The 27,708-nt window shown below is 36.3% G+C and overlaps 3 protein-coding genes across 4 annotated transcripts; all 3 read right to left on the minus strand.

Annotated features, from left to right (window-relative positions):
- Nucleotides 1-124: 124 nt before the first annotated feature.
- LOC113041152 (syntenin-1) lies at nt 125-12,419 on the minus strand. Its single transcript, XM_026199525.1, has 9 exons — nt 12,265-12,419; nt 8,233-8,284; nt 7,391-7,487; nt 4,657-4,757; nt 3,298-3,456; nt 2,916-3,091; nt 2,183-2,354; nt 1,973-2,064; nt 125-831 (listed from the first exon to the last, which is right to left on the minus strand). The coding sequence occupies exons 2-9, from the start codon at nt 8,281-8,283 to the stop codon at nt 777-779; spliced, it is 903 nt and encodes a 300-aa protein (XP_026055310.1). The 5' UTR covers nt 8,284; nt 12,265-12,419; the 3' UTR covers nt 125-776.
- A 594-nt stretch (nt 12,420-13,013) lies between these two features.
- On the minus strand, nt 13,014-16,508 carry LOC113041153 (peptidyl-prolyl cis-trans isomerase FKBP1A). The gene is made up of 4 exons (XM_026199526.1): nt 16,325-16,508; nt 16,144-16,191; nt 14,793-14,905; nt 13,014-14,639 (listed from the first exon to the last, which is right to left on the minus strand). Exons 1-4 carry the CDS (start codon nt 16,359-16,361, stop codon nt 14,511-14,513), a joined length of 327 nt encoding a protein of 108 aa, XP_026055311.1. The 5' UTR covers nt 16,362-16,508; the 3' UTR covers nt 13,014-14,510.
- Nucleotides 16,509-19,612: 3,104 nt separating this feature from the next.
- LOC113041154 (sodium-dependent lysophosphatidylcholine symporter 1-like) lies at nt 19,613-27,583 on the minus strand. Of its 2 annotated transcripts, XM_026199527.1 has the most exons (14): nt 27,227-27,579; nt 26,893-27,012; nt 25,829-25,953; nt 25,481-25,613; nt 25,052-25,130; nt 24,226-24,398; nt 23,404-23,494; nt 22,711-22,832; nt 22,473-22,556; nt 22,029-22,112; nt 21,729-21,841; nt 20,795-20,938; nt 20,518-20,694; nt 19,613-20,147 (listed from the first exon to the last, which is right to left on the minus strand). In XM_026199527.1, the coding sequence occupies exons 1-14, from the start codon at nt 27,305-27,307 to the stop codon at nt 20,105-20,107; spliced, it is 1,569 nt and encodes a 522-aa protein (XP_026055312.1). In that variant the 5' UTR covers nt 27,308-27,579; the 3' UTR covers nt 19,613-20,104. The 2 variants fall into 2 exon arrangements, with proteins under 2 accessions (XP_026055312.1, XP_026055313.1); XM_026199528.1 differs by lacking the exon at nt 19,613-20,147 and having other exon boundaries at nt 20,527-20,694; nt 20,803-20,938; nt 27,227-27,583.
- Nucleotides 27,584-27,708: the final 125 nt, after the last annotated feature.

The following is a 27,708-nucleotide window of genomic DNA, read 5'->3' on the forward strand; positions in this document are numbered from 1 at the left end:
TATATTAAACAGCATGGTGAACAAAGCCTTCTCACTATTTCTGAAGTTTTTTCCATCCTTTGTCACAAGTCTTGTTCTAATGTGTGGAGCATTTTTTTTTAAACTGAACATTTCGATTTAGATCCATAGGTATCACCAGGATGATTATTTATTTTTGTAATAATTTCAATCTCGAGGTTACATTCGTATATAAATTTTCCGAGACACTAACATTTACAGGATAATGACAGAGAATATTATCAAAGTTTAAACACCTAAAAACAAGTTCAAAATCAATAAGAAATGAGTTGTTGCATTACAAATTCTGACCCAGCATTCCTTCTGGCAGAGTACAGCTGTCTTGGCATATAGATGTTCAATTAAAAAAAAAAAAAAGAAAGAAAGAATTGTGCATAGTGGAAAGATTTTAAAAGTGGAGTGTCGAAGCTAATGCTTTTAAAAACGGAAGCTCAGGTTCGGTTTTTAACCCCTTGCCACCCAGCCAAAATAAAACTATCAGATAATGATACTCAATAATGATGATGGATTATTATTATTATATAACATGTAATGTGACAGGAATTAAACAATAGCAACAAGGACATGTAGGACAGAATCAAGAACTAGAAGGGAAAATGATAACAGCCAACAAGCGAAACAGTTTTTACATGGTATAAATGAATATGATTGAGGAGGTTTGTCCTATCAGTGATAGATGACCCATGTGGTGAAAGGATCCAATGGGAAGGCTAGAGATTGTAGGCATTGTGGAAGGGGCTGTGCGTAGTCTCCTGTGTTCAGACCTCTGGCACAGAGTGATCCATGGATGACTTCAGCAGGCCGCTTGACATCCTGGAATATACAGATAAGGGCTGTCATGATCAGGAGATGACAACTGATTTACACATTTAATATACATTCAAGTATTGATGTCGCTTTTGTTCATGTCAAACTGTAATCTTACATTTTATGTGTAAATGTATAATCTATACATTTTAAGAAGTCATTTATTTGCACAGACTTTGAAATTGTACAATATTCCCTGTAATTAATGTAAAATATAATATATAACAATGTAAATCTCTGTTGTACATAATCTACTACATGCCTTCTGTCATCTGATTAATAGTTTATAATAGTTTATACTTATTTGTAAAGTAAAAGGCCTTTTAGTATCATTCTAAAACAGTCCACCTTCAGGTCCTGGTACATGTGTGTTCTTCACTGATTTTTACACATTAAACAAGAAAAACTTTTATATTGTTAGAAATATTTCAAGATTTCAACACTTACTGGACTAAAGCATCTTAAGTTTACTTACCGTAATTATTCATGCATTACTTTTTGGAAAAGATAATGAATCACATTTGATGCATCAGGCTTTTGAGGATTGTTTATTTGTGCATCTCAAATTGAATCACGTTATGTTTTCCCCCATAATAAAAAACTAGAAAGCTTTGATTTTAAACTAAGCTTTTAAATATAATTTTGCCAATGCACTATAGGTAAATACAGAGTGACAAATGATATTTATATGCATTTTGTGAAAGTAGTCTGCTATATACTGGTGTGAATATCTCATTGCTTTACACTACAAACTACCAGAATTGCATCTTTCTTTTTAGCCATAGAAATATCAGAATCTGCATTAAAGGGTCTTTTAAGGTGTTTCCAACTCAAATGTGAGCTCCATATTCTCCTACATTATACTATATGAAACGCCTGTATCAAATAAGATATTCAAAAAGAAACTCTCTAACTATTACTTTTAGGCTATACAGAGTTAATGCATTAATGGCACTTATGAGTATAAAAGAAAGCTGGATCTCACCTTTTAACCATGTGTTCGTAGATAAACTTAGGACATTATACTATATGAAATGCCTGTATCAAATAAGATACTCAAAAAGAAACTCTCTAACTATTACTTTTAGGCTATACAGAGTTAATGCATTAATGGCACTTATGAGTATAAAAGAAAGCTGGATCTCACCTTTTAACCATGTGTTCGTAGATAAACTTAGGCATGATGGTGATGGTCATGGCAGTGGGAGATGTAGTCAGGATGTCCTTAATCTGAGTGTCCTGCAGACAGAAAACCAAACTATTTACTCCACAAATCTCAGAATTGTATTAACTGGCTTGTGACTTTGACAGCAGATTTAAAGGCATATCCTGAAAACACTAGAGTGACCCCTCTCACCTTGAGTCCAATGACGTTCTGACCATTGATCTCACAGATGTAGTGATCCGTGAGCAGACCGTTGCGGGCAGCAGAACCATCTTTCACTAGAGAGGTGATGCGTCCGGATTTAAAGATGAAGCCCACGTGGCCAGAGCTGTCCTTATGCATTGTGATTGTGCGCTGGAATGGTCTGGAACATAAAATATATAAATATAAAATGAGCCTTTTTGTGAGCCCCATTCTATCTAACGTACCCGGATCTAACATTAAATGACAGTATCATGTCTTATGCCAAAATATAATGTTCTGTGGATATATTATTAAAACGGCATTTAAAATGTTTAACCTACTGCTTGCAAGTGCCTTACAGTAACTGAACTCAACAAATTCTACAACTATAATAAATAACCACCAGGAGGCAGCAAAGATCTACACAAATATTGTTATACATGTCACGATTCTGACCCAACTTGTCATGACAATATTTAGAATATTTTGTTCATGATTTCTGAAGGATCATGTGACACTGAACACTCGAATCTTGACGCTGAAAATTCAGCTTTGCATTACTGGAATAAATTATATTTGAAAATATTTACAAATATAAAATAGTTCATTTAAATTGTATCTATATTTCACAATATTACTATATTCTATCAGACTTGTCAAGTATGAGACAAAAAAATCTTACCAACCCCAAAAGCTTTGAACAGTAGTGTATGTTAATACTGTATAGACAGAAGTGACTGACCTGTCACGGACAATGAGCTCGATGCGCTGTTCAGCAGCTGCCTTCAGAGCTTTGTGGGCCTTGTCTGAGTTCCAGCCAGCAACGTTCTGCCCATTGATCTGCAGAACCTGATCTCCAAAACGCAGGCCACCCAACGCCGCTGGAGAGTTCGCCTGCACCAGCTGGACAAACACTCCCTACAGAAAGAGGAAATGACACACATGAAAGATAATAACACCTCAACCAAACATCACCTGCTGCTGATGATAAGAACAGCACATCTGCTCAGAATGAGGGTGTGCTGCCCTAAAACAAATGACCAATTAACCTACATACCAATTACACACCCAAAACTGTGAAACATGACACTGAGGAAGTGTTTAATGCAAAGAGCTTTACTCACATTATCGATATCTCTGAGTCGGAGTCCGACCTTTCCTTCCTGGTCTTTGCAGATGATGACCTCCCGAAGACCTGGGCGAATCTCTGCCCTTCGGATACCCACGTCTGCACCAGTCACGGGCCGCACCATGCCACCCACAGAACTTGGCACTGCCACTTGCTGCCAAGCAAGAGATGGATTTATTTATTCTCATACGTGCAAGTGCATTGTTCACATATTATACAACATGAAAAGTTAACTGTGGCCCATGCAAATGGTCTAATGCACTACTTTCCCACCAGTGGGTACTCTAAAAGATTTAGATTTAACCTTGTCAAGGCTGTAAAGCAGTAGAAGATAACTAAGAAACGCCTAAATAGTACAATAAAAAGTTCAATTTTAATGTTACTTAATGTATTAACTAGATATGTTAAAATAGGTTCATGTTAATTTCTAAATATTTTAATAAATCTATTTATTGTAATTTATTTGCATTTATGCCTTTATTATGTTAGGACAGTAGAAGCCGTGACAGGAAGTGATAAGAGGGGTGTAAAATTCAAATAAGTTGAACGTTAACAAAAATATTTAGGACACATTAAATTGATCAAAAGTGACAGCAAAGACAATGTTACCTTTTGGGAGTATTTTCACAGCAAATTTAGTTTGCGATTAAATAGATTAATCGCAGCACCCTGTTATTAATTTTATATATATGAAAGCTATAAAGGTTTTTTACCCACAGTACAGATAAAGTGACTTTAATAATATTAATGTTAATGCTGAAAGATATCCAGTTTTAGTGAAAAGTTAATACATCTGTGGTTTTTGTTGATTAAGAGGTATTTGGGCCTTATTAATCCTTGACACAAAAAGATGCAAAAAGGGAGATGCTGGTCTAATGTTCAGTACTATGAACACAGAGTATCTTTTTAAGATGCTCTCTGAAAGCAGCCTACATTAGCATTACTCCAACACAGGCCTTATGGTGCATGAGTCATTCTGAGCTCTGCTTCCACGAATGATGCTGAAAGGAATAAGACACCCTGTGCCCTCTTTGAACTTTTCAAAGAAAAATAACAACAACAACAAAAAAAAAAAAAAAGCACAGATGCTAATGCACACACACAGCCACCGCCGCCTCCTCTTTTTCAAATCTTACACAATTACTCTTGGCTGCTTTAACAGAAAAAAATATATTGTACAAGGCAACGGTGACAGAGATGGAAAAACAGGCTGAGAGCAAACTAAACCAGAAAAAAGTAACAGCACTGCTACAGAAACATTTGAGACTCTGAAATTTGCATATATTAAATATTTCTTTATGAGTGCCTATACATAGAGGGAACTGAACTCGTGTGTTCAGTGACAATCACTCACATTGTTAGCCACCGGGACCAGCGCAAGGTTTCTCTGGACCTCATCGCTGTTCAGACTGAGGCCCATATAGTCACCCAGCTCCTCCAGATTGGGATACAGAGCTGGAGGGAGAGAAAGATTATCCATATGACACAAAGCTAATAGTTAACACAGTAGCATAGTGATGTAGTTTGTTAAAGTGTGATTTATGACAGCATCAAGTGAAAAAAGAAGAACAGAGAAGAACAGAGAACTGGGAAGAACAGAGAGTTCAAGTGTTGACACTCAGCCAGTAGCTGGTTTCAGATTCCGGCAATGAATGTTTCCATCCAGTAATCATTTCCTGAGTTGACTCATGACTACAGTCCTCCCTTCTTTTCCTCCTGCTTTATCCAGCACTCAGATAGGAAAATGTCTGCCTATGAAACATGTTCCTACACAAACAAACTAGCACACCAGTCCGTCTCGAAATTTCTAAACTGGACCCGATGATGGTGGGAAAAACCCAGATATGCATTTATACAGCTACACATAAACATATACAGAAATATTGCACATATATGTGCTAAATTATATATTTTTTATAATTACTATTTAAAATAAATGCTGTTCTTTTGAACTTATTTTTTAAAGGGGTCATGAACTGAGAAACCAAAATTCCCTTGATCTTGTGACATAAGAGGTCACTGTACTATAAAAACATCCTGTAAGTTTCAGAACTCAAAACTTAGTCTAAAAACAGCTTATACTGAAGGCAGTCTCGCAAAACCACAGCTTGTGGAATGTTGTACTCCAGTGTTCAGCAGAACTGGCCCGCCAGCAATAATATCTGTCCGGAGCCGGAGTCAGATTATAGGTGTGTTCACGCCATATCAGAATTTCTGTAATTACGAGACTTCTACTTTTAAAAAGCATTAATGTCCTTGCCGAACTTGTAATTACAACTTGTGAACTGGGAGTTTCCTGAGAGCTAAGACTTATACCGTGTGACCACTGCAGGCTCTGTTTAGGCATTGATAGTGTTGTCATAGAAAAGCATAGTAGAACGTCACATGCTCTCATCTCGAAATTATGGTAGTTACGATATGGCGTGAACGCAGCATATTTTGATAGCTGCTTGTTCTGTAATAGATCTGTTATGACAGCGACAGTTACATTCAATTTGTCTTTAGTGATTTTGCCGACAGAGTTTTTGCAGTAATGTTTAATTTTGAGATGATCTGAGAGCTTTTAATTTGAAAAGTTTAAAATAGTTACAGCTACAACTACATTGTAAAATTTAAATTAAAAGACGACGACAACTTTGTTGCAGATAAAACACCCTGGCATTGCATTCACAAAACTAGGTAGGATGAACGCACAGTAGTCTTTCAATTCTTCTTCGTATGCCCTATTTTCATGGCCAACTTTCCTCTTTAGACTCTTTGTTAGTGCCATTTCCTCTCACCAGCTAGCTTAAATGTTAACATCATTCTGTACACAACGTAATAGCGAACCTCTATGCAAAGCTATTTTAAACTATTTTAATTAGTATAGTATGTAAGGATGCCAATGAATAACTATGTGTAAAAGTAGGCTAAAGGCCCATTCACACCAAGAACGATAACTATAAAGATAACTATAAAGACAACGATATTAGCGTCTACACCAGCGAACGATATTGTCTGGGTATTCTAAGCAGATGCGCGTCTGCTGCTTTAAATTCTCGAGCTCATCACAGCAGGATTGATTATGATTGGCTGGCAATGTTTTTATCATTGCTTAAAATAATAATAATAATTCTGAAAGTGATTCCAACAATATTGTTTCTCTGTGCCTTTATAGTTATAGTTGTGGTGTGGACTCCGCTATTCTTGGGCCAAAAAAAGGCTTACAAAATAAAATATCGCAATGTCATTTTTTCCCAATATCGTGCAGGGCTAAGTGGAAGTGTGATGTATCAGAACTCATGCGTTTCAAAACTCTGCTTTCTTTTGTCATATCCTTGTCTTTATTTTTTCATACTACCTGTGCATAATTTAGCTGGCTTCTGCAGCAGATCACACCATAAATAAACACATAATCGCTTACTTTATATCGTCCTTGTTTACTTCCATATAACGATGCGCTGTGAAAGGTTTGCCAAATCCACATTTTCCTACTTTAAATTGTAATAATATTCCATTATATTACTGTTTTTACTGTAGTTTTGATTGAAATAAACACTGCTTTGGTAATCATAGACTTATCTTCTATAAATATGTGAAACATTAAAAAAAAAATACATATCTTCCCCTTGGAATGATCTGACATTTTTGTCAAAATTGAGTTTTAATTCTATTGACCAATGCTTTGAGGCTATAATAAAGTGAGTTTAAGAAACATTGTTTCAGCACAAGTTACAGTACTGCATGAACCACCACCTAAAATTTTTTTTTTTAAACAATCTAGTCAAAAAAAAAAAAGTGTATTGAGAGGCAGCACACAGGGACACAGTAAGAGCACAACGGTGGAAGGCAGTACTGCCTGGATAAGAGGGCCTCAACTTGTGTGCTTGTTTTACACTGAGATTAAAAAAAGAAAGTATGGAAGGTTGTTGAATTGCACCCAGATTCCCTAAGGCATGTCTTCATTTCCTATTTGACAATGGCACAAAACATTAGCAAGCCTTTCATCTCTATAAAAACAGCTCTCACTCGGCACTTCAGAAATGAAAGAGAGAATGGCATGATAAGGTAGACAGAAGCAAGACAGACAGGCAGAGGCTGGGACTCACTTGAGCTTGGCATCCCCTGTGTGGCAGGCTGTGGCTGGTAAACCCCCTGAGTGATGGCTGGGGTGCTGGAGGTGGAACTGGCAAACTGGGATTGTGCCTAGAGGAGCAAACCACATGTGAACATCCAATGAACTTCAATAACAGTTCTTTTAAAACACCAACTTATCTTCAGTGTTATCCTAAAATAAAACACATGAGAAATTAAATAATATTGGATGAGAAACAAACTAGAAATGTTGCAAGCAAGAAAGCTTAACCAACTTAAGCATTTAAAATGGAAATATAATTCAATACCATTTACATATTTTTTTAAACAAACAAAAACTAATAAAAAATTGCAAAAATATATAATATCAAAAGAAATTAACTATAAAAGAAAATATAAAGGGGAAGCAAACTATTGATAAATGCTATGGCTGCACAAATATTAATATTTTAATCAGGACCATGATTTCTGCTTCTCTTACATATTTAAGCATAATCTGTGATATTTGTGATCTATCCAAACATGAATCTTCTTGACTATATTTTTTTGCGATTGTGGCTGCTGAATATATGCACTTAAGCAAACTCTGTGCTACAACACATGTGCTGTAGAGAAAACGTATATAATAAATGTAATTAAACTTGAAACTAGATAACATACAATAAACCATGCATACAAGTTGAAATTTTCCTAATTTGTGATTATGTAAAAGCACAATAACTGTAAAAAGAAATTTCCCGAATGCGGGATTAATAATCATGATTAAAAAATTTTTAACAAAATAATAGCAATTTGTTTAAATATTATCTTGCAGCCCTAAGTTACTATAACAGTATATAAGTAAAACACTGCTTACCCTAATGACCTTGTCCACTTTAAGGTCCTCTAGGGAGGGATACAATGACATCCTGGAAAAAAACACAACAGTCGCAGTATGAAAATAGAGAAAACAAAGCAGTGTGCAGCTAAAAGTGTTGAAATACAGGAAATAATACTTTGAGCAAGATCATATAGAGCCATATTGACTTAGTTTGTTTTTCAGCTGACTGGCAACCACATGACTCACATGGGAATTGAAACCTACACTAATTAGACGGGACAGATGAGGGAGTGTATTAGGAGAACACAGAAGACAACTCAGGAACAAAAACATGGTGTATTTATCAGGCTGCTCCATCATGACTGACACTTTCGTGAATTTGATTCTTTCTCAAACACCCCCATCACACACCCAGACACACACACTTAGGATGCGTCACAGTTCTCCAGGCATTAGCTCTGTGGTGGCGGGCCATCTGTGTCTTCTGCACAGTCATCCTCACTGATGTAACTAAAATACATCTATAAAACACCAGAAATTATAATAACTCCTACAATAACCGTAGACATTCTTCAATCCGTGCGATTTAGAGCGGAGGACAGTAGCAACTGAATATGCATTATAATTACAACAACATACATGCATCGATACATCATAGATACAAAGGACACGCTTCAGAGATGCTGAACACTCAGGACATTTACAACATTACCTTACGTGTAATGTCAACAAACCCCAATTGATATTTTACAATGAAAAGCAGATAATAGAGACTAAAGTTCATCATTAACAAAGTGCTCAGGGCAGGACATGAGCATCAACTCCACATTTAACTAATAACATCCCACCAGAAATCATTTCTACAGAGCCAAAGCTCTAGCGATTTCAAATCCAAACAAAATAAAACATTAAACACTGCCTGACTGTGCTCTTCGTCTTACAGTGGAAGAGCAATGAGAAGTTAAGTGCTTTCCTGGGAACACATCCATTACTGGAAAGGGGAAGGGAAAGGGAGAGGCGGACAGAGTAAGCCAAAGAAGTACAAAGAAATTAAAGGACTTAAAGACAGAAAGGAAGACAAGCATTGGAAAATATGAGAGAAGTATAGATTACTAGAGTAAAGACCAACAAGAGCTATAACACAAGCATGTGACTGATTGATGCTGGCATTAGTCACAATCATATGACTGTGATCACATGACGTATTTTGCATTTTAGCCAATAAGCCACTGCCTGTAGATCACCGTAAACCTCACGACAAACAGAAACCAACACCAGATTCAGGAAATTACAGAAACCCTGCTCAACAAGAAATGCATCATGAAACCTTAAACATGACGGCATCACATATACAAAAGACAAGCCTGTAAACAAATACACTGCCCTAGGAGACACAGACAGGCTTAAGTCTTCAAAATACTCATTTCTAGCAAGAAACATCAAGGAGACATGGCTGAATGATGGCAAATAAGAGAAACGGCACATCGCCTCACTTCCCTGAAGAGACATCCCACATACTAATAGAGACAGTTAGTAAATCACTGGATAGGAACTACACTCTAATGAGAAACGGGAACTATGTGGTGAGAATGGGCCTGATTGGAACACAGCCAGCGACTGAAACGGAGCAAACAGCCTGGAGACTTATTCAAGTCTTTAATGCATGTAAGAACATACAGGTTTACAACCAGATAAAAGAGGAGCTCTGGAGCTGCTTATTGTATAACATCAGATTTTAAAACTAAAGCACTACATGCACCTACACGTTCACATACCACACAAATCTGTGAAACGCTCACAGACAGACATGACCATAGCAGAGGAAAAGAAAGAAAACTCTCGCCCACATCCTCATGAATATACTCCCACACCGGTGCACACAGAACAGGACATGCATACTGCCTTTTGACAACACACACACACAGACACAGATGACGTTTCAACCGCAATGTCAAAAACAAACACTAAATATATCTGACAGGCTCTTTCCACACAAACACTGTTTCTCATTGCATACAAATGTCTCTGTGACACTAAAGGGCCATTATTTCCTGTCAAGAGCACTCCAATAAAGTAGAGATGTCTCCAAATAGTGGACTAATGGAGACAGTGAGTAATCTTCTCGCAGACATGTGTGCCTCTATTGTATCTAGTTCAGCTGTTCGCATGAAATTAAGTGAATTGACTGGGCACAAAGTGCGTCATAAATAAAGCAGAATGACTGGGAATCTCATCGCTGAAGCTCTAAGTCATCTGATGTCAACACCTGTTATCAGTGACATTTTCATCAAAGGCGCAATAAAGTAGTTACAGGTTTTTTATCTTCCATATTATGACGTACGTACATCCCAGAGAAACAAATGATCAAAATAGAACAGAATGAAGGGCTTGGTTTTTGATTGGACAGATCTGCTGGCGGTCGAAGTTTATGTGGACGAAATAATTGGAGTCTGGAATAAGTTATGAAATATGCATTGATGATTTACAATAAGACCAATAACAAACACTTAGAAATTATACAGGCTAAGTTATAATTTCATGCTAACTTTATCAAAAACTGTAACATGATTTTAAAAAATTATAATTTAAACATAAATATAAAATAATTAAGAAACAGCAACTATAATACATTGTCATTACTCTAAAATTAATTTCTACATAATAAAGTGAACACAAATCTTTTTAGTTTTAGATACATAAACTAAACTGAAAACAAATGAAGGAATTATAAATATACTGTAAACTATAACAACCCTATCTTTATCTAAACCTTAGTGTAATCGTAATAAATTACCCAAAACTAATGCAGGAAAAAGCAGACGAGGCAGCAGAGTGATTTCACACTGCCTAAATCTGGTTCACATGTCATATTTGACTAAATATGGTCTACTTTCAGTGCAAATGCAGAAAAGCAAAAACTCAAGTTAGGGACAAAGCCATCAGATGAACCCTGTCCAGTTGAGTGGGTGAGGGGCCTTTGGTAATGTTCAGGCAGACTGAATGAGTGCTGAGCATTATAAACGACTCTCCCATGGCAACAGTCTGTAACTCTATTGACTGAGTCCAGCAAAGGACCCATGTGGAAATATCCTATCCATAGCTTTTGGTCAAATATAACGCCACTGTCATTAAATAAATTATTTAAACATGTTATTGTGATTACAAGCCCTTTCTCAATCTCCTCGTGACACAAAACGTCAACTATGAAATTATGTAGATTTTTTTCTAGGCAGCTGACTGATGTCATCATATGGGAAAGTATCTTCAACCAAAACAAAAAAAGGTTATAGCCTTTATTCAACATCACTCATCTACGCCTTTGTTTGTTCGTTTATTTTTCGCTATTCATTCATCAATAATTCAGTTCCTTCCATCATGTATTGACTGAACATACAGGAATAATCGAAAGTAAAAACCTGCTTCTCAAGAAACAAAACAGGACCAGGTTTTAAACCAGTGACAAATTTTGGGATTAAGGCCGTTTAATACGTCAAATACGACACGCATAAAGCTGTTAAACGTTACGTGTCCAATATCTAAATCGGCGTCGTCATGTGATTCACTGCCGAACAATGTATGTCTATATGAACACTTCATTTTCTTAAAATTCGATAAAAGCACGCACCTGTCATCGGTTTTAAAAACTAAACTGAGGTTTTATCCACTGTCACCTTAAACTAAGCATAATTAAGATATAAAAGTACTCTGACTAATACACTGTTTTTGTTGCGTTTAGCTCTCAAGCTAGTCACGGCAACTCCGTTAGCAACCGCACGATCATGCTAATTACACGAATGAAGTTATATTTCTTTCTCCTAAAAATAATGACCAGGTGATACGATATAAAATATCCTTAAAAACAAAAATACAATAAAAGTAACTGAATGAAGAGCGAAGTAACGTTAAACACGAGCATGTCTTTGTTCTTCGTGTATTTTAGCAGCAGCATCCTGTTTTAAGTTTAGCTTCGGTTAGCCAGCGAGTCTCACATACCTGACGGATTAAAATCACTTTGACTATAATTAAAATAACAACATTAACATTAAACAGTGCCGCGTATTAACTTACCTTTCTGCGTTCTAACGACTGACTTCTCAAGAAATGTGGTAAATGTGATGGAAGCAATGTAAACAAGCCGAGCACAGTAAACGGGACTCTTCTCGTGCTTTAGGTTGCGCAGTGAAGTGAACAGAAGGGGAGGTGATCGAGAGAGAGTACGTGCATATTTCTTTGGTTAGTAGCTCAGTTCACTTCCTGCTACATCATTCATGTAGTAGGCTGGGCTGAAACTTCTATTTATACTTTTATTACTCATTAACTTAAGCACAGTAACTCTGACTGTCAAAAACCATGATGGTAACAATAGGATTCCAGAGTCCAGTTATTGTCAATACTGTAAAATCACTGGACTGATCTGGGATCAGTTGTTTTTTCTTGATGGCAGTGCTGGAACACCAAGTTATCAGTTCTACCAAAATATCAATTTACTTCAGTAACTACATTAAACTACTACAGTCATTTATTTGTTTTGGTTTTATTCTGATTTATGTGTTATAGCTACCAGAGTTTCTGTAATGAGTGAATTGCTGAACCATACTGTGTGAATGAATTGCAGCCCTACAGTCGGATCTCACTCTAAATCTGCTTCCATGAAATTTGAAGGTAAATGTATCCTGCTATTCAGCTTTCGTTAATTATATTAGAAGTACCAACAATAGAACATATATAGAGTACTAGTGGACATAAAACAATGAAGGTACTAATCTGAAATGTCACAAACAAGCAACATTTTCCAAAACATGTAAAAGCACTTCATGGCACATTTGAATTGTTTTAATGCCTTTAAGACATTACATAAATATGCAGTGCATTACAGTAATATTAAAGCCATATATTTGATGCTTGACTTATGTAATCACAGAAATTGGCAGCATCCACTCAAGTATTTATGCATCTACAGATTTCTATTAAATTAAAATGATTTCCATGTCAATACAAAAGAGCACTGTCACTGTATCTGCATCCAGTTCACATCACTTGTCTAGGCAGCGCAATCTACATTAACATCCATGAATAGCTGCAAATAATTTCGCATCAAAATGTATACATGAATGGCAAGTAGTGTATGTCACACTAGTGTAGGTCACGATGTGTTTCAGACATCTCTGTCCATCACTGAAACAAATTCTCAATAACAGAAAGTGCCCATCAATTATAGATACTAATTAGCAAGTAAATGGTTGATTTTGAGATTTTATGAGACAATGAACAGTGAAAGATGATCATAAAATCTTTAAGCACTAAGAATTGCATGCATTCATTGCGGTGCCTAATGCGCCACATACTCAACTACACAACCTAGGCAAACACAGAACAGAGTAAACACATTTCAAAATAGCTGCATGGTAAGAAAATACAGCCAAAACAAATTTTGCTCACCAAACTGACAGAAATAACTGTTATCACTCCATACTTCATTATTTGTATTAATCAGCCTGGTCTAACATAAAGTTTGATTTCAGGTAACATGATGGCACTTTTTCAGTTGATATGGTCACTTTGTAAATATACAAAACCAGCGGTATTCTGGCAGGTGTCAAACACACTATAGGAGGCACAAGGATTGTTCAAGATTTAGCTTTTTTGTACTACTTATAACCAGCGAACCTGTTCAAACCTTACAATTCAATACTGAATGATAATAACATACTTAAAGCATTCAATGTAATTTATGCAGTTATTAAATCTAAAGCATGGCAATGCAATAAGTATGCAAATGTTTATATTCCAAACATAAGATATTAAAGATATATTATTTTTTAATTTTTTTGGATTACTATTCAGGGATAAAGTCGCTGATTCTTTATCAAGTTTGTACTTGGTCTCAAGCCAACAATAATCACAGTGTAAGAAAAAGAGAAGAGAAAAGAAGTCTAAAGGGTTCCTTTAAGGGTTCAGGTTAAGGATTAAGGACATTGCAAGGATTTTGGTGATATTGTATCAGTTAGACAGGAAGAATGTTGGATATAAATTAAAGGAGCTAAAGAATTATTTCTGATGTAATGTGACTAAAGCAAAAGATCAAATGTTGGAGAACTCTGATCAAATAAAGCACAGATCTTTACATGATGTGCCCAAAACTGTGGGATGGGATGCTGAATGAAGCTGGTTCTGAGAAGAATGACTAGAATATGGCCTGACATAAAGAGTAAATTGATTTAACCAAGTTTCTAATGTTAAGACTAAACCTTTTGACACTTGAAACATTTATAATATAGTCAAAAATTAACAAAAGGCATTGTTAATGCATTAAATCACTCCAAACTGAGAAGCTCCACATCGAAGATGAGGGTCGCATTTGGGGGAATAATCCCAGGATGGCCTTTATTACCGTAGGCAAAATCAGGTGAACAGGTCAGCTTTGCACGTTGGCCCACACTCATCTAGAAGTCACACAAATATCAAGATGAATTATGTGATTTATTTATTTTCATTGAAATATCAATCCTATGTGGACTGGATTTGGTAGTGCTTCATTCTTATTTTAACTCAAAAAGTGTTACATATGATTTTCTGATTGGACAACCATCACATACCTGCGCAATCCCCTCCTCCCAGCCACGAATCACTTCCTGTTTACCAATCTTGAACTTAAATGGCTTGTCACGGTCACGGGAAGAGTCGAACTTCCGTCCATCTGTCAGAGAGCCTGAAGATTTAAGAGGAAAAGGAAAGAAGGCCAGAATAACAGGAAATGGGGTTAGAGCATCAGATAGTGGGCTACTTTATTATTGTTCTCCTCTATCAGGGAGATTTTCTGTCAGTAAATTATCAGGGTATGAGACATGTACCTCTTTCAAGAACATGGCAAAAATACAGTAACATATGAACATGAACACAGGCAGAAAAGAGTCACTGATCCAATCATCAACACAAAGAAGGAATCACTTACATTCAGTATGTCTATACTGTACATATTAATTCTCTTTAACAAGAATAGTTCTTTCTGACCAGTTGCTATGACTCAATAGGAGTATAAACCAAGTTCTTTGCCTTCATGAGTCTGATTCCTTCAGTATTTACTTTCTCCTTTTCATACATTTGTGTCGTTTTTTTCTCTCTCTCTTTTTATTTTACATTTATTGGCTTCAATAAATTAAAAAATCATAGGGGAAAAAAAGGCTTTGTAAAAAAATCTCAGTAAATAATTTTAGGAGAGAGAGAGAGAAGGAGAGAGTCAAACATGATTAAAAAAAAATCAGAAACAAGAAAGATGCAGAAAAAATGCAACAAATCAAAAAAGAAAATCAAGTAAGAACAATGAGCATGTAATGCAAAGTTCATAATGACAAAACTGTGGGCTTTTTGGCACAGTGTTGAATATCAATGCTGCATAAAGTACAAGCAGTGTATGCAAGATGGCAGGCAGTTTGTCAACCGTAATAAGGATTCAACTGAGTAAGAAAACTTTCCATTAAGTTACCCATTTAATCATCAAATAACATACTTGGCAGAATATGATTTATTGGTTCATTTGAACGATTAAAAGCTAATCACAACATCCCAGGAGTCGACTCAGTCCAGACAGTGATAATCCATCTATTCGACGCCACCAGCCTCGCTATCCAGCAAAGACTGAATCCCACGAGTGTCTGTAAAATCTGTTCAGACTCAGCTGTCAGATGAGGATCATGTCTGCGGACAAATGCCAGTGCGTGCAAACAACACACAATAATGCATAACGACTTTGTTTCCCTCTGTAAATTGTACTGTACTGTATCTTTACAGTCACTCTTCATATATATGTCATTTTAACACGGATTGTTTGGAAATATGCATTTATCTTTTTTCTCTAAATTAAGTCCATACATTTCCATACACAAAAATCCATATTCGTTCACAAAACATCAGTACACCCACCAAAAGAACATCTGAAATTCAACTCACCAACATAATGCACCACACACGTCTGTCCTTTTTTGGGGAAAGTCCTCCCTGTAAAAACAGCGCGAGGACAAACAGGGAGCAGGAGACGGAGCAATAATATAATGCTGTTAAACGCACGCAACTTATAACAAAAAATACGCTACTTTACGTGATAGAATCTGAATTGTTAGTGTGATTTTACCATCTCCGGGGGTAATGGGCTCGATCTCCACTCCCATGTTGTCCCGCTCGTGTGCTGTATGTTTGTGAAGAGCCCTGCTGCACACTGTCTCGCTCACAGCTGTTTGCAGGCGGAGAGGAGCGATGCTGTCGGGTCACATGACCGCGGAGAGAAAGCGGGGAGAGGGTCCAACAGCAGAGCACTAATCTAACATCAACACTGCTCATGACAAATGTGACCCGTCTCCTTTGTTGTGCCCAGTGAGTGAAAAATACAATTAGCCTACTGTTTTAAAAAGCAAATAACTACTTTAAAATCCTATTTTGTACGTACAAAAAAGAAAAGATAGATGTATCCCCGAGCCTCAAGCTCATTGTAAATTACCCATTACATAACATGCTCTCAGCACCCATTTCAGCTGTAGTGTTGTCATGTGGGTCCTGACTGGCACTGTTCCCAACTCCCGCAAGATAAATAAGCAACCACTGCTTCAAAAACAAGCCCAATGTTTTATTTATGATTTATTATAATCAATATTATTAATTATCAATTATTTATTGCAAACAAATTAGCCTGCAACATATTAAACCGAGACCACTCTTTTATCTGAAAAGCAAAAGCAGATGTTATTTTACAAAAATCGGGAAAAAAATTGTAACAAAGTTAGAACAAAACTGTGGATTGGAGAGATTGAAAAGTAGAAACACACAAGGACTTCAAAGGGGAGCTGTAACATAGTCACATATTTAAACCACTAAAATATAGTCTATTCGAACCAAATGTATACATTATTAGGATAGGACTACATGTTCGTTTTTTTATTATTATTATTTTATTGCAGCCCGTGGTAATTAATAAATTACAAAAAACGTTGTTAAAAAAAGTCATCCCACTCTATCATCGCTTGGATTACAGCGTCACGTATTTTTGAACGTGATTTTTCTCTAAAGAGATGGAGCAGCAAATATTAACTGTGAGCAGACAGTGTCAATCAGTGCATTGGACTGGAGAATTGGACATACATAAAGAAACGAAGTTGCTTATCAGATTTCCCTGACAAGCAACCTTTTTTTATATGATCCCAAAAAACCACAACCAGGCATTTTTTCTCGCAACTTTACAAAAAAAAATTACAAATAATAATAATTAATAAATAATAAGAAAAAAAAACAACTTCGCGTAAAATACGCGGACTTGGCAACTCTGCTGACTGAAGTAGCACGGATCCACCTGCACGAACAGCATGTCAAGTCACGTCAAACTGCCACACGGGGGCGCTATGCACAACAGAAGATCATGCACATGCACGCATTTACACTTTTCCTTCATTATCGTCATTACCACTGTGGAATAAAGTGATGTTACGAACACTTAAACTAGTGTTTTTGCTTTCAGCATTATAATACTATCTCCCAGCTTAATTTTTTTAATTGCGTACAGTGTTTGAAGCTATGGCTCATTTCTCTACACGCAAATCATGCACAACATGCATAACAGTCACTTACGCATCTCTTGCGAAAGCAAACACTTAGTTCGAAACCATTTGAACAAGGTATATGCATATTAACTGTATTAACACACACAAAAAGATATAGACATGCCAAACTAGACAAATGTTAAACACTATTGTATCTTTTGATTGTTCCAGTGTGAACTAGAGTGGAAAGGAGTTTGTCATAGCACTCACATGTACATGTATGTACAAAAATTCACTGTATGTACATGAGCTTTGCAGTTCTTGAACTAAACTTACTTGAAACAGTCTTGGCTAACTAGAGCTGCTATATTTAGTATATTTAAAAAGTAAACATTTGCAAAAACTTTGCTTTAATATTTATTCATGTTTCATTTGTGTGTGCTACATAGAGATTTATGTGTAGTATTTGCAAAAAGTGTTTTATGAAATTGAAAACCAAGTCAAAGGCCGAGAATTAACGTATTAGTCAATGGTTTTGCAGATTTGGTGTATGGTTGTGGTGTTTTTTAAAAAAAGTGATTTTTAAAAATCAGCTTTTCGCAAATTAAATACAAGAACAGATAATGTAAAGAAATAAAACATTTTTTTGCAGACTTGGTAAGACATTGCAGGAGATCTTGGAAAATACTAACTTGAGCCTGATTGCACTGAACTTCCCACTGCAATCGCCGTCCAACGCCACGCCCCCTTAACGCACAACCAGGGAACCGCTGGGCAACATCATGTGTCATTAACCACTAAGAAAACATTAAAAGTAGTACAATATCAGGAAGTAAGATCGCATTTTCAATCTGTCTGCAAAGCGTGCGTGAATGCGCTAAGGGGTGGGCGCATCGATCTAAATATCGATAGTATCGATCCCAACGCTGGTATTGGTATCAGATCGATACAATTGTAATTGTAATTGAATCGATATTTTAATTTAAATATCTCTCATCTACGTTCATTATACTTTGCTCGTATCTTCTACCTCTACAATCCTAAGCAAACGCTGTTTTCACATCCTGGTCCACTTTGCTACTCGCTGCTCTGCTGTGAGTCGTTGTGTCGTCACGTGACTCACTGACACAACGCGCCGAGGAGTGAGCGAAGCTGATAGCACATTGAAGTCCAGAAGGGGGGCTCAGGGAATGTAATTGCACAGGTATATTTGTTCTTTGTTTGTTTTTCAGTAATAATTGGCTGCACTTTATTTCATTTGCTTTTAAAACCAGAAAAAGGGAGAGATTTTTTTGTTCTTTATTTTTTCTTTTTTTAAAAGCCTGTAAAGAATTAATTCTACAGTGCCTAATAACTAATAATTTTGTGGACTTCAATACATTAATAAAAAAATATTGCCTTAATAATTGATCATTCATCCACCTCAGAAATAATGACAGACCTACTGCACTCCCCTACACAAGTTTTATTTTTTTATTTTTTTTAAGTAAAAAGTATCTTATTGGTATCGGTATCGGCGATACTGACCATATATGTATTTGGTATCGGAACAATACCAAATTTTGCAGTTTCGCCCACCTCTATTCTGTCTGCGTGTCCCGGGTGCGCAGAGGTATGATAATACATAAATTGACAGGCAGGTAGGAAAGCCAATTAAAACACTCGAACCGAGCGTTTTGATTGGACGAACATTTCTCGGTCCTATGCCTTCCACAGAATTAATAAATACAGATAAATACATTTAGATCACTTAAGTTAATGGTTGCTATTGGGATAAGAAGAGACTCTGTGGCAGAATTACAGTGCCACATACTGGTCTGGCATGTATACTACATCGTTTTGTGTCAGTTTCATGTGCGTGTATGCAGATATTTCTTGAGACAAGGGGGAAAAATGGATAGAGAAAGCTCTGGCTTCTTGTGGATATAGGTTTATTTTGTAAGCAATTAAAAAAAAAACATTAATATGCAGAGGCAGTTATCAGTAAGCCATTTATTCAACACTGGTTGATATAAAAACTTTTGACACGTTTGGCAACATCAGCTTAATATGGGTTTGAGGCAGGATTGTTTGTATATGGTGCAAAAATTACAAAATGCACCTTAAAGTGCAGTAATATTTCTCAATTCTAGTGCTGAAGCCCCCACATCAATGCACGTTTTTGATGTCTCTTTTATTCATCTCTTTAGTAGAGCTCTCGCTAACCTGAAATAAGTGTGTATGATTAGTGAGACTGCTAAATAAGTTTGGGGTCCCCTAGAGCAGGATTGAAAAATATTCACAACGCACAATAAAAATCCTTTACACTGAGTTTAAAACAGAGCATGTTCATGATCAACAGTTCAGCAGTGTTACAAAAATAGTGAAGCCACTCATTACTTCATTTACAGGCTTATTTCTTCTTCTCCTTTCAAGCCGGTCTCTGTCCTGTGTATGACAAGATGATGGAAAAGTTAACACAGCTATTGCAGCTTGTCAAGCATTTCATGCAAAACATAAACACAGTGTGAGAACATGAAGACATCTCTGAATATAAATATACTCGACTTTCATTATCATAGAAGTAAAATGGTTCTTGGCCTTCAGTGTATAAGAAATTGCTTCTGTAATAGAGGAAGTTGTGGTGACAGACCAGTAAAAAAAAAAAAAAAAAAAACAACAACAGCACGCTCTTTTTGATGCGAGCATTTGCTTTTGTCCCATATGTTTTTTAAATTCTTTAGAATACATTAATGTCACGACTGAACTGAATAAACACCTTCAGGTGGATCAGGACCTTCAATCTTGAAACACATACCCTGCTTTCCTTAATGCTTCTTGGATTTTCTGTCTCCGCTCTTCATTGATGGGATAGAAGTAAAATATGACCAAGCTGATGAGCAGCAGGCAGATTGGCACAGGAGCGAAGAGCATCCGCAGCGAGTATATGACCTCTGGATTGTGTTTACAAGCACCAGGCTTGTATCCTGCAAAACTGAAGAGTTAGGGAAGAAGAGCATCACATGAAGCTGTAATGGGATCCAAAAAGAGATGTGGTGCACAGACGTGAAAATCTGATTGGAGGAAGCTCTTACTATAATACCAAAGTAGAGACTCCAACGGACATGCCTCCTCCAAATTTGTTGAAGAAAACGTAGCAGGAGTAAAACAATGGTTCTAGATCATGGCATGATGGGTTCTTGACTTTGAAGTCATCCACTACATCTGGCAACATTGACCTAAAATAAATCAACAACTTGGTTTTACATTATACACATGTCATACATGTTTCATATATATATATATATACTATATTAGTACTATATTACTGCTGTCAATTTCGATTAATAGCACTCAAAATAAAAGTTTGTTTACCTAATATTTGTGTGTGTACTGTGTATATATACACACACACATGCATGTGTGTGTATTTATATATAAATAATAAATATATACAGTACACACACATATACTATGTAAACAAAAACTTTTATTTTGGATGTGATTAATCGCGATTAATTGTTTGACAGCATATATATTTATAGAGAGAGAGAGAGAGATAGAGAGAGAGAATTACCATCCACTTTATTAGGTACACCTATTTAACTGCTCATTAATGCAAAAATATAACCAGCCAATCACATGGCAGCAACTCAATGCATGACTTTTAGACATGGTCACAATGATTTGCTGAACCTCAAACCAAGCAGAAGAATGGGGGAAAAAAAAGGTGATTTAGGTGACATTGAATGTGGTATTGGTTGTTGGTGCCAGACGGGCTGGTTTATTTCAGAAACTACTGATCAACAGGAATTTTCATTGCATAACCATCTCTAGAGTTTACAGAGAATGGTCCAAATTTTAAAAGAAAATAGTGAGCAGCAGTTCTGTTGTTAAAACTAATTCCCAACTGACCACCATCTGAGTTTGCGTAATGTTTCAGTAATGCATGAGGAAAACATTGGGTGGAGTAAGTGTTGGTGTGAGAGCTTTAGCAGTAAAAAAGAGATAACATGAGAATTAAATTACCAAGGGAGTAGAAAGAGGGCTGCCAGGCTTGTGCCAGCTACCATGGACATAATAATAAAGATGGGGAGATTACTTTTCACTAGGGATATCACAATTAGAGCTGGGATATAAACCTGTAGAGAAGAGGAGAAAGAAGGACAAAAAAAGTGGAAACTTTCAGAAAAAAATAAAATAATAATAAAGATATGGCGATGGGCTAAATTTAACATTAACTTTACAAACAAATATAAATTGTAGTTGTAATATTTCCTCTCTGTGCAGCCATAAAGACTGTTACTAGAAACAAAGAGTGGTGCTCACTGATAGGCCGATGAATATGGTGGTCTTCTTGCCTTTTTTGACCAGCATTGCCTGCCACATTGGGATGGATATTGTAGCTGATGTCTGCACAAGAGAAGATTATTAAAAATATTATTCTACATAACTGAAAGTTAATGGTATTCACATTTTAAAATTAATTTGTAACCTAAATGTGAGAGTGTTTAAATATGTTTCATGTTGTGCTTTAATATAATTATACAAATTAAATGAATATATTATAATGTGCTTTGTCATAAAATATACAAAATAATAAATTACAATAATTAAAATTAAAAATGTAAAAATATATGATTTATTTTTTTTAAATACTCAGGGAACCTGGCTACATAAGGTTATGAAAAGTAATTTTTATAGATCGGATCAAGTAGAAATAGCTCCTTGTAGTACTTCTTACAATACCCTTTGAAATAATGGATCCCTCACCAGTAATACAAGAACAAGATGCTGGAAATATGCTCCCATATTCGCTGCGTGAGTACAGAAGAGGGCGAAATTCCCCTGAGCCATCTGTAACAAATATTAAATCCACTGTGTGACTAATGTCAAAACTATCATACACACACTTGGGCATCTTTCTAGGCAATACAAACATGCTCTTTTGGTATTTTGATGTTTAAAAACCATCAAAATATTTGTTTAATTTCAACAGAAAATGGCTTACCTGGAAGGCTACTGAAGCAAACAGGAAGCCAAATACAAGCCGCACATATGGAGTGTGTCCCACCACCATCTTCATTCCAGTTAGATAGGAGACATTTATGCGGTCCAGTTTACTCAGAGGAGCTGAAGTGAGAAGTAGACATATGCAAATCATATTGGCCAGAAGTCACTCAAGTCAATGGGCCAAAAGATATTGCCTGGCCAAAAAAGTTGCACATTCTAATATTTTGTTTGGATTTAATTGCTGTGTGCATTCATCCTTGCACTCCCACTATCTGACCCTGAGGCAAACCACCCTGTAAATTCTTCCAAAATCCCAAAGACTTTCAATGAGGTTATGGTCAGGACACTGTGGAGGCCAAATCGTACATGAAAATGATTCCTCATGCTCACTGAACCCATGAGAAATTTGAAACTGACATCCTGGAATCTGGTGTCTGGAATATGTCTTCTGGCATGGTTGTTTAAGAAATGAAAAACAATCATTTAACATGCCAAAAATCACTGCAATAAATATCAAAACATTAATTTGTAAGTATTTGTATTCATTTCAAACAGCAACTTCTTTTGGCCAGACAGTTTACGTATGCTTTTAAAAATTCCTGATGCACAATTAGCAAAGGCTGAAAGAACATGTGGTACACCTGACAACAGATGTTAGCATTTTAACTCATGTTAACTCATTTGGACGTACCCAACTGCTCCTTCACACCAAGAAAGAGGACGAGGCAGCACAGAAAGTACAGCATTCCTAATACTAATGCTCCAGTCAAATACGCTTTTCTCTGTAGAAATTAGAAGACAAGTCACAATGTATATTCAGCTAAAGCTTTGCTTGAATACTTTCCATTTCAAAAGCAATATCTAAACAAATTCCACATATGCATTAAAGGAATACTCCACTTTAAAAAAAAAAAAATAGGCTAATTTTCAAACTCCCCTAGAGTAAAAGAGTTGAGTTTACCATTTTCGAATCCATTCAGCCGATCTGCTGGTAGCACTTTTAGCTTAGCATAGATCATTAAATCTGATTAGACTGTTAGCATCTCGCTCAAAAATGACCAAAGAGTTTCTATTTAAAAGTTGACTCTTCTGTTGTTACATCGTGTACTAAGATCGACGGAAAATGAAAAGTGAGTAAAGCAACTCTGCTATCACGGCAACTACACAAAATAGCTGGGGACTATTTTCAGGCCCATAACATTACTGCGCCTGCTGTAATCACAACTTTTTATTTTCTGTCAGTCTTAGTACACGATGTAACTACAGTCAATTTTTTCAATTGGAAAAAATATAGAAACTCTTTGGTAATTTTTGAGCAAGAAGCTAACGGTCTAATCAGATTCAATGATCTATGCTAAGCTAAGCTTAAAGTGCTACTGCCAGACCCAGAGATCGGCTGAATAGAGTCGAAAATGGTAAAACTCAACTGTTTAACTTTAGGGGAGTAAGAAAATAAGCCTATTTTCTTTAAAAAGTCGAGTGTTCCTTTAATGGGATGTTCTCAGTGCCTCACTGTATTCTGTAGAGTGACAGACATTTCATCCAGCGAATCAGTGTGGTTCCAAGAAGGCCCTTCCGTGTCGTTCTGTAAACTGCAGACTTGTGTCCTCTTGGCATGGTGCACTCCCACTATCTGACCCTGAATGGCAGCTCCAGCCAGTGTAGCGAACACTTCCATGCCCATTCCTGTATCGTGAGAGAGAACAGAGCCCTTGACATTTATTTTTTATATAGGAAACAGATCTCAGTTAAGGTTATGTCCTGAATGTCCAATGCTCTCTATTTCCCCTATCTCTGGCTTAGAAATAAAAAAAAAAAAATGATGGGGTGATGATGATAAGTTTATCATCATGGATAACAGAAACCTATTGTTCTCTCTGTCTGAAAAACCTTCAAATGTCCTAGCTTTGTAACTTTTTTCAAACAAGAATTTGTCCAGCCAACATTCAGAGTTTTATTTTACGTTATTATTCTTTTCCTTTGTAAATTTTTCTAAGTTATATTTTAAGTGTTTTTTTTAAGTAATATACAGATCAGACAAGGGCCCCTTGGGCCCAATCAAACTCAGGTTAGGATAGATGATGAACAGAGAGAAAGCACAGGATAGATGCAATACAGAAATTTTACACTTTTAATTGCAATCTTGCATCAGTGTGTATGGCTGGAATCTTTTCTATAATTATTTTCAGTTGTCCTTTTTGTAACCCGTGTTTAATTTTGTAAGCTGTTTCATCAAACTCTGCTGACTTTGCAGTAAAAACATAAAATCATTGAACATAAGATACATGGCAATTCTTTAACCTAATAATTTATTTAGGCTTGCGGCTAAATTTTCTTACTGTAACCAGTTGCTGAATCACGGTCCTTCTGATTCCCCCCCAGAAACATGTTTAGGGAAGAATACGGCACATGGTAGCACTGAACAAGATAGAGACAGGGAGAACTGCTTTAGAGTCTGTTGATGAATCACATATCATTTTATATAAGCTAACAGCTGTCTGAAAACTACAGTGGTGAGTACTATATAAAATGTTAGAGTAAAGTTTGCTATGACGATGAGTTGGGTATCATAGAGACACTGTATATTTGTTTGTAATGTATGCTGAATGTGCATTCTAGTGTAGTATTGAATATTCTGTTCCAAAAAATCATTTAAACATCCCCCATGCAGGAAATGTCCTTAACAGCTGAACATCAATTTCTTTGCATTCTAAATCTGTACAACAGCAGTTAATACAGTTGGTAGATAATGGTAAATGTGGTCTTACACTCATGAAGGTGTCAAACAGAGAGCACCATGTGAAGTACCAGCCGAAACTGAAGCCAGAGGACATGGTGTCCTGTGGGGTATACCAGAGCATAACGTATGACAGGACCCCAAGTGGCATTGTGAACACAATCCTACATAAAGAGCGAAGTTGAGCACAGAGCAGACATGCGACACACAATTTAGCAGATTCTGCATTTTTAAAAGAATCTATCAGAGTGCATTATATTATAGTATATGTGCTCAAAACCGGTAACATGAGCTGCAGCCTATGGTCAAACTGTGAAATATCTAAAACAGAGTTGAGGAAGTGCTATACACCCAGTCTGATGTAAACCAGTACACTCACCAAGGAATAAGTTTGCCAATTCTGGTCCGGCCACTCTTGCTCACAGCATATCCAATCAGAGGATCCGTAATAGCATCCCAAGCTCGACCGAGAAAGAGAATGATGGATGCAGAGAAAGCTCCCATCTATAACAGACATATGGAAAAATTAATCTTAAAAACTCACTGTGCCCCATTGTTGTTTCAGAAATTATTTTATAGTTTGAAAAATGCAGTTAGATATTCAATAATTAAGCTGTTAAAAGTTTACAATGTATTACCTTCTTTCACAGGACCCTTCACATGTTCATTTCACTTCCTGCGCTAACAGTGCATATTATATAACATGCAAATTCAGGAAGAGTTATGCCGGATCACGACAGAGCCTTAAACATTTTACAAAAATAATAATATAATATAAATGCTCAGCTGTTCTTAGTTTTTGGAAACAGCGATCAAACAGTCCACGATGAAAGTGAATGCACAGGGTTTGATGCTTCAACCTTCATTTACCAGCCCTGTCGAAATAACCAATGCAATTGCAAGCAAATAAGACCAGGAGAAAAACTTGATCAGGATATTATACAAATATTTTATTGTCTCATTGTTTGTAAAAACTACCATATTCCTGGTTATATTTTAATGGAAAGTGAAGCTCAGTTAAGTGATTGCACAGCAGATTGCATCATATTAAGTTCAAAAGAATATTTTGCAACACATGTACGCCGTTAAAAAGCCAACAAATCATAATGTAAGTCATCTGTCCATTTCATTGCAAATAACACTAATATTAAAGTTGAGCAGAGTGGTTTCCTGGATCATTATCAAAATGTATGGGTTTTTGATGGGGTTTTTAACGTTTTTTCCCTAATATATACTTTCTTTAACACTTAAGGTCAATGAACATAACAAAGCCTATTTGCTCATACAGATTAAACATATTTTATCCATTGGGTATATCTTTAATGTGATACCAAGTTCATTAAAGGCTGGTGTGAAACTGTTCATGAAGTATTTTAGATGTTTTGGTATATGGTCACCACTGACAGTTGCTTAAGGCCACAACTTGGGTCTTTTCTTACTTACCTTCACAACATCCAGTAAAAAGATCTGCATGAAAAAGCCCTTGGCGTTGGCAGTCATTTGATAAGGCATTCCTCCAATCGCATAGCACAGTTTCCTGGATAAAGGGATGCCTGGTATTTTCTGCACAAGATCAATACGTTAGCATCAGATTCTCGTGTGAACGATTTTGTGAATGATGCTATATTTCAACGTTAAAACGAGAAATAAAGCATTAGTCTGTTCTCAAATGCTGATTGTTTTAAATTCGCAACATCTTTTTCAGAGTTTCCTCTATGCTGACATTTACATAATCAAAACCTGTGGTTTATAAAGATTTCTCTATAAAATGTCATACCGGTTGATTGCCGTCATTTTCCGTGGCACAGATTTTGTCGTCTGTTTGTTTTTCCAGTACACTGCTGCTATTGTTGGCCATCGTTCAGTTTTCGAAGAGTTGCCAGTTATAGTTCCCTACAGCCTCTTATACTTGTTGTAGAGTGGGCGTGGCTGAGGATACCCAGAACCGAGGAACCCAGAACAAGTTTCGCAATTTTAGTAAAACAAATGTATTATTTTTCTCTTTGGTAAATAACGGTTCGACTAATAGCTAATAGGCTAATGGAAAACCGGAAGTCCAGTCAAACAAATATAGCTTAATCACTGCCATTGTTTTTTTTTTTTTTAGTTAATTTCAAACACTTAATTCTAAAGTCTTTGTACTTTCTCTCTGCGTGACAGCGATTCTGTTCCAATGTCAATGAATGTTTTTTCTTCTTTTTTTTCTTCTTCTTTTTCACAGCTTACTGCATGTTTGACTCAGGAAACCAGTCTCAGGAC

The sequence above is a fragment of the Carassius auratus genome, chromosome 23 (genome assembly GCF_003368295.1).
Source record: "Carassius auratus strain Wakin chromosome 23, ASM336829v1, whole genome shotgun sequence".
In the NCBI taxonomy this organism is placed as follows: Eukaryota; Metazoa; Chordata; class Actinopteri; order Cypriniformes; family Cyprinidae; genus Carassius; species Carassius auratus.